Source organism: Nerophis ophidion, linkage group LG20 (genome assembly GCF_033978795.1).
Source record: "Nerophis ophidion isolate RoL-2023_Sa linkage group LG20, RoL_Noph_v1.0, whole genome shotgun sequence".
NCBI lineage: Eukaryota > Metazoa > Chordata > Actinopteri > Syngnathiformes > Syngnathidae > Nerophis > Nerophis ophidion.
The window spans coordinates 33481477-33494465 of NC_084630.1; the positions used below are offsets into that span (position 1 = coordinate 33481477).

The 12989-nt window shown below is 40.3% G+C and overlaps 1 protein-coding gene across 3 annotated transcripts in view; it reads right to left on the minus strand.

The window, feature by feature from the left end:
- Nucleotides 1-12989, minus strand: part of uso1 (USO1 vesicle transport factor) — a 50741-nt gene that overhangs the window by 11043 nt on the left and 26709 nt on the right. For 2 of the 3 annotated variants that reach the window (XM_061881027.1, XM_061881026.1), the window contains 5 exons: nt 11360-11565; nt 8901-8921; nt 3390-3500; nt 3156-3274; nt 2901-3082 (listed from right to left, as the gene is read on the minus strand). In XM_061881027.1, the coding sequence (XP_061737011.1) occupies nt 2901-3082; nt 3156-3274; nt 3390-3500; nt 8901-8921; nt 11360-11565 (639 nt within the window). The remainder of the gene's footprint in view (nt 1-2900; nt 3083-3155; nt 3275-3389; nt 3501-8900; nt 8922-11359; nt 11566-12989) is intronic. The other variant, XM_061881028.1, reaches the window with a different exon arrangement.

Genomic DNA, 12989 nt, shown 5'->3' on the forward strand with positions numbered 1-12989 from the left:
ACTCATAAACTTTATTTTTTTTGTTGCAAATAATAATTAACTTAGAATTTCATGGCTGCAACACATGCCAAAGTAGTTGGGAAAGGGCATGTTCACCACTGTGTTACATCACTTTTTCTATTAACCACACTCAATAAACGTTTGGGAACTGAGGAAACTAATTGTTGAAGCTTTGAAAGTAGAATTATTTCCCATTCTTGTTTTATGTAGAGCTTCAGTCGTTCAACAGTCCGGGGTCTCCGCTGTCGTATTTTACGCTTCATAATGCGCCACACTTTTTGGATGGGAGACTGTTCTGCACTGCAGGCGGGTCAGGAAGGACCCGCACTCTTTTTTTAAGAAGCCACGCTGTTGTAACACGTGCTGAATGTGACTTGGCATTGTCTTGCTGAAATAAGCAGGGGCGTCCATGGAAAATACGGCGCTTAGATGGCAGCATATGTTGTTCCAAAACCTGTATGTACCTTTCAGCATTAATGGTGCCTTCACAGATGTGTAAGTTACCCATGCCTTGGGCACTAATGCACAGCCATACCATCACAGATGCTGGCTTTTTAACTTTGCGTCGATGACAGTCTGGATGGTTCGCTTCCCCTTTGGTCCGGATGACACGATGTTGAATATTTCCAAAAACAATTTGAAATGTGGACTTGTCAGACCACAGAACACTTTTCCACTTTGCATCAGTACATCTTAGATGATCTCGGGCCCAGAGAAGCCGGCGGCGTTTCTGGATGTTGTTGATAAATGGCTTTCGCTTTGCATAGTATAACTTTAACTTGCACTTACAGATGTAGCAACGAACTGTATTTAGTGACAGTGGTTTTCTGAAGGTTTCCTGAGCCCATGTGGTGATATCCTTTAGAGATTGATATCAGTTTTTGATACAGTGCCGTCTTAGGGATTGAAGGTCACGGTCATTCAATGTTGGTTTCCGGCCATGCCGCTTACATGGAGTGATTTCTCCAGATTCTCTGAACCTTTTGATGATATTATGGAGCGTAGATGTTGAAATCCCGAAATTTCTTGCATTTGCACTTTGAGAAACGTTGTTCTTAAACTGTTTGACTATTTGCTCACGCAATTGTGGACAAAGGGGTGTACCTCGCCCCATCCTTTCTTGTGAAAGACTGAGCATTTTTTGGGAAGCTGTTTTTATACCCAATCATGGCACCCACCTGTTCCCAATTAGCCTGCACACCTGTGGGATGTTCCAAATAAGTGTTTGATGAGCATTCCTCAACTTTATCAGTATTTATTGCCACCTTTCCCAACTTCTTAGTCACGTGTTGCTGGCATCAAATGCTAAAGTTGCAACAAAAAAATCAAATATGTTGTCTTTGTAGCATATTCAACTGAATATGGGTTGAAAAGGATTTGCAAATCATTGTATTCTGTTTATATTTGCATCTAACACAATTTCCCAACTCATATGGAAACGGGGTTTGTATACAGTTGTGGAATTAACACATTATTATGCCTAATTTTGTTGTGATGCCCCGCTGCATGCGTTAAACAATGTAACAAGGTTTTCCAAAATAAATCAACTCAAGTTATGGAAAAAATTGCCAACATGGCACTGCCATATTTATTATTGAAGTCACAAAGAGCTTTTTTTTTTTAGATTTTTTTTACATTTCAACATCTGCACTCCATAATATCATCAAAAGGTTCGGAGAATCTGGAGAAATCACTCCACGTAAGCGGCATGGCCGGAAACCAACATTGAATGACCGTGACCTTCGATCCCTCGGACGGCACTGTATCAAAAATCAACCTCAATCTCTAAAGGATATCACCACAGGGGCTTAGGAACACTTCAGAAAACCACTGTACAGTTCGTCGCTACATCTGTAAAAGGAAGTTTAAGCTCTACAATGCAAAGCGAAAGCCATTTGTCAACAACATCCAGTAACGCCGCCGGCTTCTCTGGGCCCGAGATCACCTGTTCTGTGGTCTGACGAGTCCACATTTCAAATTGTTTTTGGAAATATTCGACATTGTGTCATCCGGACCAAAGGGGAAGCAAACCATCCAGACTGTTATCGACGCAAAGTTCAGAAGCCAGCATCTGTGATGGTATGGCTGTGCATTAGTGTCCAAGGCATGGGTAACTTACACATCTGTGTAGGCACCGTTAATGCTGAAAGGTACATACAGGTTTTGGAGCAACATATGCTGCCATCTAAGCACCGTCTTTTCCATGGACGCCCCTGCTTATTTCAGCAAGACAATGCCAAGCCACATTCAGCACGTGTTACAAAAGCATGGCTTCGTAAAAAAAGAGTGCGGGTACTAGACTGGCCCGCCTGCAGTCCAGACCTGTCTCCCATGGAAAATGTGTGGCGCATTATGAAGCGTAAAATCCAACAGCGGAGACCCCGGACTGTTGGATCGACTGAAGCTCTACATAAAACAAGAATGGGAAAGAATTCCACTTTCAAAGCTTCAACAATTAGTTTCCTCAGTTCCCAAACGTTTATTGAGTGTTGTTAAAAGAAAATGTGATGTAACACAGTGGTGAACATGCCCTTTCCCAACTACTTTGGCACGTGTTGCAGCCATGTAATTTTAAGTTAATTATTATTTGCAAAAAAAAAAAAAGTTTATGGGTTTGAACATCAAATATCTTGTCTTTGTAGTGCATTCAATTGAATATGTGTTGAAAAGGATTTGCAAATCATTGTATTCCGTTTATATTTACATCTAACACAATTTCCCAACTCATATGGAAACGGGGTTTGTAGATAACGAAACAAGGTGAGCTCATCTAGCAGAATGAAGGCAAATTCTTAGGCGTTCTATTTTGCTTAAAAGGTGGAACATACTCCTCTAACAGGATTGAGTAATGAAGTCAGAGGTGAATTAAAAAAGACAAGGCAGACATGGTGCTGACTGACCCTCCAATTCTTTGACCAGTTTGGTGAACTCATGGTCGAAGAGCATCTGCTCTGGAGACAGGAAGACCGGCTGCGGCTTTTGGCCAGCCCGCGAGTACAGCTCGTGCTTGGTGATGAAGCTGAGTTTCTCCACAAAGTTCTCCTTCCCGATGCGCTTCTCTATCAGCTGCTTCAGCTTCTCTCTGACGGCGCAGAAGGGAAACATAAGCACACCGCCGACAGTTGTGTGATGATGATAAAGCAGGTGGCGCTTACTTGGTGTAGTTCTCCAGCGAGTTGTCGTTGTAGTAAATGCAGATGCCCAGCAGCAGCGCGCACAAGCCCTGCACCAGTCGCTCATCCTCTCCCAAGTTCTCGGAGATCTGAGCCGTTAGCTACAGTGGTCGCCGAGTAAAGGTGGCAGACGGCAGGAGAAGTACAAACTGCAGCATGCTGATAGAGGGCTCACAGGCTGGAACGTGGCTCACTAAGGAGGCAGTGCAAGGATACGAAGGGAACGTTCTCCTGATTGTGTAGAAAGTGCGTGACGGCGATGGGACAGTTGTTGATCCACGTGCAGAGCAGCATGAGAAGGCCCACCCTCGTCTGGACTTTGCTGCCCTGTTGGACACGACAGAGAAATACGCCTTGCATCAAGCTGGTGAGTGTAGTGCACTGCACATTAGTGTAGTACACTGCACGTGAGTGTAGTGCACTGCACGTATAGAATTGCCGGTCACAAAATGAGGTACACCTGCATACAAATAACATTTTCATATTGCTATTTTTACAATAGCAATACAACCATTTCAATTTAAATATGCTGAGCCATTTTATATTTATGGAAAAAATATTTGGCCAATTCACGCGAAATCAACCAATGCCAGTGAAATATGTTGTGGAGGGTGGCGTGGCCTGCGGGCCTGCCGCGGAACGGGGTTTGCCAGGACCGGCCTCGAAAATAGCGACAGGTGCATAGAAGGCCCAGGTGGGCCGTGTTATCTAATCACCTGTCGCCTTCATTAGCAGCCGCCGAGATGAGACAGTGTTATACCCTGAAATTCCTGGCTCTCCTAGAAGTGTGTGGTGGTCTGAAGAACCCACTAAAGGGCAACCTCTACATTTGGGCCTCACATTAGGCACCAAATGTAGAGGTTGCCCTCTGGTAGGTTCTTCAGACCACCCCACACTACCAGGAGAGCCAGGATTTTCAGTCTTTTGCTTTCCAACAACAACTCTTTTCTGCGTCTGCTCAGCAGCACCTCCAAATCCTTGTCTCATCTCGGCTGCTGCTAATAAAGCCTTTGATTGATTGATTGATTGAAACTTTTATTAGTAGATTGCACAGTACAGTACATATTCCGTACAATTGACCACTAAATGGTAACACTCGAATAAGTTTTTCAACTTGTTTAAGTCAAGGTCCACGTTAAACAATTCATGGTACAAATATATACTATCGGCAAAATACAGTCATCATACAAGTTAATCGTCAGAGTATACAGATCGAATTATTTACATTATTTACAATGGCAACAGATGATTAGATAACACGGCCCACCTGGGCCATCTACTCACCTGTCGCTGTCTTCGAGGCCGGTCCTGGCACACCCCGTTCCACGGCAGGCCCACAGGCCACGCCCCCCTCCACATATGTGTAGCAACTTCTTTTTTCAAATCTTCCCCACTCGTTTTGGCCAATTATGGTGATTTTTACTAATGTAAGTTGTCCCAAAAGCAGCACTCGAACGCGCACGTGTCTGAGCACTGCCCAACCATACACCCTTGACAGTTATGTCCACATGTGAACGGTGTGATGGTAATCTCTCATCTCATTTGCCAACAAAAAAAAAAGAGCGCAAATGACCGCGCTCAACAGTAGCCCAGAATTCTCAAAAAAAGCGGGAGCCACATTGTTTTACAAACATCAGCATGGATTAGATTAGATTCAACATTATTGTCATTAAACATGTCACAAGTACAGAGCAATGAAATGTATGGATTAGAAGGCAATGTCAAAAATCCTGTGCTAAATTTGAGATATAGTTGAAAAGAATAATCAAACATTCACAGTACAGGCCAAAAGTTGGACACACCTTCTCAGTGAATGTGGTTTCTTTATTTTCATGGCTATTTACATTGTAGATTGTCACTGAAGGCATCAAAACTATGAATGAACACATGTGGAGTTATGTACTTTTCAAATAATGGTGAAATAACTGAATACATGTTTTTATTCTTGTGTCTTCAAACTAACCACCCTTTGCTCTGATTACGGTTTTGCACACTCTTGGCATTCTCTCAATTAGCTTCAAGAGGTAGTCATCTGAAATGGTTTTCACTTCACAGGTGTCATAGTTTTGATGCCTTCAGTGACAATCTACAATGTAAATACTAAATAGTCATGAAAATAAAGAAAACGCATTGAAATAAGAAGGTGTGTCCAAACTTTTAGCCTGTACTGTAGATATTACCGGACTGTCGAGCTTGGCACAAGGTAACGCGCTGCATGACTGCTCGCATCTGTATCGTATTCCCTCGTATTATCAGTATCAATGTTTCCTTTTATTGCTGTTGTTTCTTGCTTATTGTACAAACCCTGTTTCCATATGAGTTGGGAAATTGTGTTAGATGTAAATATAAACGGAATACAATGATTTGCAAATCCTTTTCAACCCATATTCAGTTGAATATGCTACAAAGACAACATATTTGATGTTCAAACTGATAAAAATGTTTTTTTTTGAAAATAATCATTAGCTTTAGAATTCGATGCCAGCAACATGTGACGAAGAAGTTGGGAAAGGTGGCAATAAATACTGATAAAGTTGAGGAACGCTCATCAAACACTTATTTGGAACATCCCACAGGTGTGCAGGCTGATTGGGAACAGGTGGGTGCCATGATTGGGTATAAAAACAGCTTCCCAACAAATGCTCAGTCTTTCACAAGAAAGGATGGGGCGAGGTACACCCCTTTGTCCACAACTGCGTGAGCAAATAGTCAAACAGTTTAAGAACAACGTTTCTCAAAGTGCAATTGCAAGAAATTTAGGGATTTCAACATCTACGCTCCATAATATCATCAAAAGGTTCAGAGAATCTGGAAAAAAATCTCTCCACGTAAGCGGCATGGCCGGAAACCAACATTGAATGACCGTGACCTTTGATCCCTCAGACGACACTGTATCAAAAACCGACATCAATATCTAAAGGATATCACCACATGGGCTCAGCAATACTGCAGAAAATCACTGTCACTAAATAGAGTTGGTCGCCACATCTGTGAGTGCAAGTTAAAGCTCTACTATGCAAAGCGAAAGTCATTTATCAACAACACCGCTGGGCCTAAGCTCATCTAAGATGGACTGATGCAAAGTGGAAAAGTGCTCTGTGGTCTGACGAGTCCACATTTCGATTTTTTGGGGGAAACTGTGGACGTTGTGTCCTCCAGATCAAAGAGGAAAAGAACCATCTGGAATGTTCCAGGCGCAAATATTAAAAGCCAGCATGTGTGATGGTATGGAGGTGTATTAGTGCCCAAGGCATGGGTAACTTACACATCTGTGAAGGCACCATTAATGCTGAACGGTACATACAGGGTTTGGAACAACATATGTTGCCGTCCAAGCAACGTTATCATGGATGCCCCTGCTTTTTTCAGCAAGAAAATGCCAAAGTACGTGTTACAACAGTGTGGCTTCGTAGTAAGAGTGCAGGTACTTTCCTGGCCCGCCTGCAGTCCAGACATGTCTCCCATGGAAAATGTGTGGCGCATTATGAAGCGTAAAATACGACAGCGGAGACCCTGGACTGTTGAACGACTGAAGCCGTACATAAAACAAGAATGGGAAAGAATTCCACTTTCAAAGCTTCAACAATTATTTTCCTCAGTTCCCAAACGTTTATTGAGTGTTGTTAAAAGAAAAGGTGATGTAACACAGTGGTGAACATGCCCTTTCCCAACTACTTTGGCATGTGGTGCAGCCATGAAATTCTAAGTTAATTATTATTTCCCCCCAAAAAATAAAGTTTATGAGTTTGAACATCAAATAGCTTGACTTTGTAGTGCATTCAATTGAATATGGGTTGAAAAGGATTTGCAAATCATTGTATTCCGTTTATATTTACATCTAACACAATTTCCTAACTCATATGGAAACGGGGTTTGTATTTTGAGAATGTGCCGCAGGCCAATACAAAGAAGCTGCGTCCCACAAATGGACACCCTTGCTTTATGTGAGCTTGCTAAAGTATGTAGGTGTACCTAATGAAGTGACCAACAGTTGGATAAACATTACTACAGTACGTATTATTTTCTAGAGGAACACTACAAGGAGGCATACACAGGAGACGACGTGCATGTTCAAAATTCTATTTGGATGACAGAAAATTAAATGTAAGCGAAAATGTGAAATTTCATTGTTGGGAAAGTTGTTGGAGAACAAAACCAAAATAACTAGGTAAACACTTTTTTTCAGGGGGCAAACAATGAAATTTCAAACCATCTAGTCTAATTTTCAGGACTTAAACTCAGTAACTCTCTCACTTCACTCAGCCATTAGTCGTTAATGGGGTTTGCAAAAGAAAAAAACAGGACAAAGCTTAGCTGATATCATTAGTAGATAAATGCATAGTTATAAAACTACTATCTTTGCATGGAAATATCACAGTTCTAATTCTACACCGAGAACTGAAAGAAGCGATGAATGAATGAATAAAAAAATAAAACTAAAGTGCGGAGGCAAGAAATTGCTAAAAGTTTCAGGACGCTAACAACATGCAACATCCACAACAAAGGAGATCTGCGCCATAACGGCATAGCTAAAACCTTAGCAGCATTTAAACGTACACAACATACAAAAATCACCTTTTCAGATTTAGTCTCCACATCGGATGTAAAGCACAAAGGTGAAACAAAATAAAGCGTTTTATTGAGCAAACACCGGCCTTGAATAGGTGCAGACGTGGCATCTGTAAAGCTGAAGTCTACTGTGGACTTTAAAAAGAAAGTGCTGGTGTTTGAAATGGCGTAGGCGGCTAAACATTTCCACATTGAAGTGAAAACAATCAAAGAATAATGTATATATTTATTACAATGCTTATATTCAACATAACTATTATCTTTGGGTTTATCATTTTTCTGGACAAAAAAATGTGAAGTGAATTGTATTTATATAGCGCTTTTCTCTAGTGACTCAAAGTGCTTTACATAGTGAAACCCAATATCTAAGTTACATTTTTAAAGCAGTGTGGGTGGCACTGGGAGCGGGTGGGTAAAGTTTCTTGCCCAAAGACACAACGGCAGTGACTAGGATGGCAGAAGCGGGGATTGAACCAGCAACCCTCAAGTTGCTGGCACGGCCGCTCTACCAACCGAGCTATACATTTACATACAGATTGTGCCTTGCTTTCATTTATTTGTGGCGACTTTCACTGATCAATTTGGACCGCCACAAATTGAGCTGGTGCTCCTTTTTTCCTTTATTCATAAACACATTTAAACGGGACGATGTGTGTGAATATAGATTGTTGTTACAATTCTGTAAAGTAGATCATAAATAAACTTTAACACACCTCATATTGAGAGTGTTGCCCATTTAACGACTTTGCTACTTTTTCTACTAAGCGACCAGCAACAGATCTTGCGACTTTTCTGGTGTTTTTGGACACTTTTGGAATGTTTCACATAAAAGCCCATATCCTCTTCTCAAGAGTTGGAAAGGCTGATAAGCATGCATTTGTACAAACAAAAGCCTCTTTCAATAAATATGGCAACTTGCACGCTGAAAGGCCCAAAAGTTGCTGCATTGCAAAATATTGCGGGGTGGCTCCACCAGTACAGCATGATTAGGAGCCGCATGCGGAGTGCTGAGAAGTGGAAACAGGAGTAGCTAGACACCAAGACCCCTTTCACACATAAGCCTACCCCACAAAACAAACCCTGCTTCCTAGAGAAGCCAAGCTGAAAAAAGGTGGTGCCCCAAATAACAAAAAAATATGTCACACGCACTTTACTCACCCGCCGGTTGATCTTATCACCCTGCAAAATCACAATGTGACACCACTCTAATCAAAAATGTTAAACTAGGACCTATGGCCCCTGTTTTAAACACACACAGACACACACACACAAACACACACACACACGCGCGCGCGCGCACACACACGCGCGCATACAGACGCACGCATACACATGCGCGCGCACGCACACACTATGCAAATACAAAAAAGCTTGTTGTGAAAAATTAGTTGGAATTTCACGAGAAAAAGGTCATATTTTTACAAGACAAACCTAGAATTTTGTCAGCATCATAATAAAAGTTGTCATTTTACTCAACGCAAGTCAAAATTTTACAAGAAAAACTGAACACTTGTGCAAAATTATGATAAAAGTTGAAATTTTACTAGAAAAGCTTCAAATTTTGGCAATTTTATGAAAATAGTTGTAATTTTACTTGACAAATGTTACAATTTTATAAGAAAACTTTAAAATTTTGGCAATATTATAATAATAATCTGAATTTTACTCGGCAAAATATAGACAAAAGTCATAATTTTACTCTAAATATGTCACTATTTTATAAGAACAAAAAAAATGGCATTAATGTGACAAAAGTCTCAATTTTATATGACAAATGTCATTTTGCATTGAAAATGCAAAACACTGATGATAAAAGTTGGAATTTTACTAAAAAAGCTTAAAATTTTGGCAATTTTATGAAAATAGTTGTAATTTTACTTGACAAAAGTCACAATTTTATAGGAAAACTTTGAAATGTTGGCAATATTATAATAATCTAAATTTTACTAAGCAAAATTATGACAAAAGTCATAATTTTACTCTAAATATGTCACTATTTTATAAGAACAAAAAAATTGGCATTATTGTGATAAAAGCCCATCCATCCATCCATCCATTTTCTACCGCTTATTCCCTTTTAAGGGTCGCGGAGGGCGCTGGCGCCTATCTCAGCTACAGCTGTGATAAAAGCCACAATTTTAAATGACAAATGACACCATTTTGCATTGAAAATGCAAAACACTTATAATAAAAGTTGGAATTTTACTAGAAAAGCTTAACATTTTGGCAATTTAATGAAAATAGTTATATTTTACTTGACAAAAGTTACAATTTTATAGGAAAACTTTGAAATTTTGGCAATATTATAATAATCGGAATTTTACTCGGCAAAATAAAGACAAGTCATAATTTTACTCTAAATATGTCACTATTTTATAAGAACAAAAAAATTGGCATTTATGTGATAAAAGTCTCAATTTTATATGACAAATGTCATCATTTGGCATTGAAAATGCAAAACACTTATGATAAAAGTTGGAATTTTACTAGAAAAGCTTAAAATTTTGGCAATTTTATGAAAATAGTTGTAATTTTACTTGACAAAAGTCACAATTTTATAGAAAAACTTTGAAATGTTGGCAATATTATAATAATCGCAATTTTAATCAGCAAAATTATGACAAAAGTCATAATTTTACTCTAAATATGTCACTATTTTATAAGAAGAACAAAAAAATTGGCATTATTGTGATAAAAGCCTCAATTTTAAATGACAAATGACACCATTTTGCATTGAAAATGCAAAACACTTATGATAAAAGTTGGAATTTTACTAGAAAAGCTTAACATTTTGGAAATTTTAATGAAAGACTCGTAATTTTACTCGACAAAAGTCACAATTTTATAAGAAAACTTTGAAATTTTGGCAATATTATAATAATAATCGGAATTTTACTCAGCAAAATTATGACAAAAGTCCTAACTTAACTCTAAAAATCCCACTATTTTACGAAAACAACAAAAAAAATGGCAATATTGTGATAAAAGTCTCAATTGTATGACAAATTTCACCAATTTGCATTAAGAAGTCATAATTTTACATAAAAAAGTAAGTATTTTACAAGTAAATATTGCAATTCTACAGAAAAAGGAACAATATGAGAATGTGTTCCTAATTTTATAAGAAAAAAGTCAATACATTGTGAGAAAAAGGCTGCTTTTAGTGAAAATTGTATTTGATTTTTTTTGTAATTGTTTTTTTAATCTTATTTATTTCAATTTTTTACAGTATGTCTCTATAAACATATTTATTTGTTTAAATTCATTTAGGCGAAAAGGGGCGCATTTCAATTTCATACACACACTTGTTATTTCATATGTTGACCAGAGGGGCAGCACTTTTAAAACAGACACAGGCATTTTGAAAAATCCCTCCTTTCTGGGACCACCTTCATTTTGATAGATTTCACCACCAGGGATGCAAATGAGACATTTTCTATTATATGCACTGGTTTTCCATATCGGGACCATCATTTCGGTCCTTACTTGTTCACCGGTCGTCATATGAAGGTATTTTGGATTTTGATATCTCAAAAAGGGTAGCAATACAAGAACACACACACATACACACGCACACACACACAGCACACATCCAAGAGCATCAGCACGGTGCCTACCTGAGAGAGGATGTTGGTGCACTGCTGCAGCAAAGAGACGGGAGGCTTGCCCAGGCTGGTGGCCAGCTGGACCCGCAAGAGTTGCTCCTTCTGTATGAGGTTGTCCTGCAGGGCGTGAGCCAAAGCCACCGCGGCACACCAGTTGGAGAGGGAGTCCACTGAGAAGAGGCCCCCGCACAAGAGCTGGCCTGCCGAGACGGAGTTGGCTGGGCAACGCAAACAACACAAAAAGGGTGGATGAATGGAAGAATAGTGTTACTTTTGGAACCAAGTGCCAGTAAAATTGTACTGATTAAGAAAAAAGGTCACCATCATTTCTTAATACAATTTTCCCATCTTCTCAGATTATTTCCAGGTAGTGTGTTTACAGTGGTACCGAGGGCCAGTAATGAGCCGCTAACGTGTGGTTATGTTATGTAATCCTAATTATGGAAAATATATTTTAGAGCTGCAAAATTACTCAGATTTTAAATAAAAGTGATCGTCGGCAATACTAACATTTAAAAAGCAGGCTCAGCTGCACATTAAAAGCAATTTCACAGCTTGCGGCAGCGGGAAAGCAACAGCAGCTTGTCCAAGTAGAGCTCTAACACCGCGCCGGCTGACATGAACTGACTTTTCCAGAGACGCTGCAGCGGGTTGCCTTGTTTCACTGCCCCGCATTCCGTGCTGTTGGAGTACCTAATGTTGTTTAAAGATGTGAATAATGGGTTTCACTACGTAAAGCTCTTTGAGTCTCTGGAGAAAAAGCGCTATATAAAAATAATTCTCTTCACTACGGCTGGCCCGGGAACGCCTCAGGATCCCCCGGGAGGAGCTGGACGAAGTGGCTGTGGAGAGGGAAGTCTGGGCTTCCCTGCTTAGGCTGCTGCCCCCGCGATTCGACCTTGGATAAGCGGAAGAAAATAGATAGATGGATGGACGTGTGAACCGCCTGCATAACACGCTGTTTTGCTTGTCTCTTTGGAGTCACATTAGCAGGACTAATGGCTAGCCATTGTGCTTAATATAATCTGGAGAAACATTTCCATTGAACGCCAACACTTCTTGCCGGTGTTCTGGCAAGACATGCTCCCCGTTGGAATTCATGCACTCCCTGCATCTGTATAAATCCAAGGAATGCAGCAATGAAGAAGACCAAGGAGGAGTACTTCAGCAACCCCTGTTTCCATCAAGGGGGTGGATGTGGACATGGTTGAGGATTATAAATAGCTCGGTGTACACATGGACAACAAGCTGAATGGGTCAAAACACGCTGAGGCCCTCTACAAGAAGGGACAGAGCCGCCTCTACTTCTTCAGGAGGCTAGGATCCTTCAACGTCTGTACAAAGATGATGAAGATGTTCTATGAGTCGGTGGTGGTGGGCGCCTTCTTGTACGCCGTGGTTTGCTGGGGTAGCGGGCTAAGAGTGAGTGACACAAACAGACTGGACAAGCTGGTAGGGAAGGCCAGTAACGTGGTGGGAGTGGAGCTGGACTCTCTGGCCGTGGTGTCAGAGAGGAGAAGTCTAGCAAAACTCCTAGCCATTATGGACAACACCTCCCAGCCACTACACTCAGACCTTGCGGAGAGAATGATCTTGTTCAGTGGAAGGCTCAGACTTCCTAAATGTAACACGGAACGACACA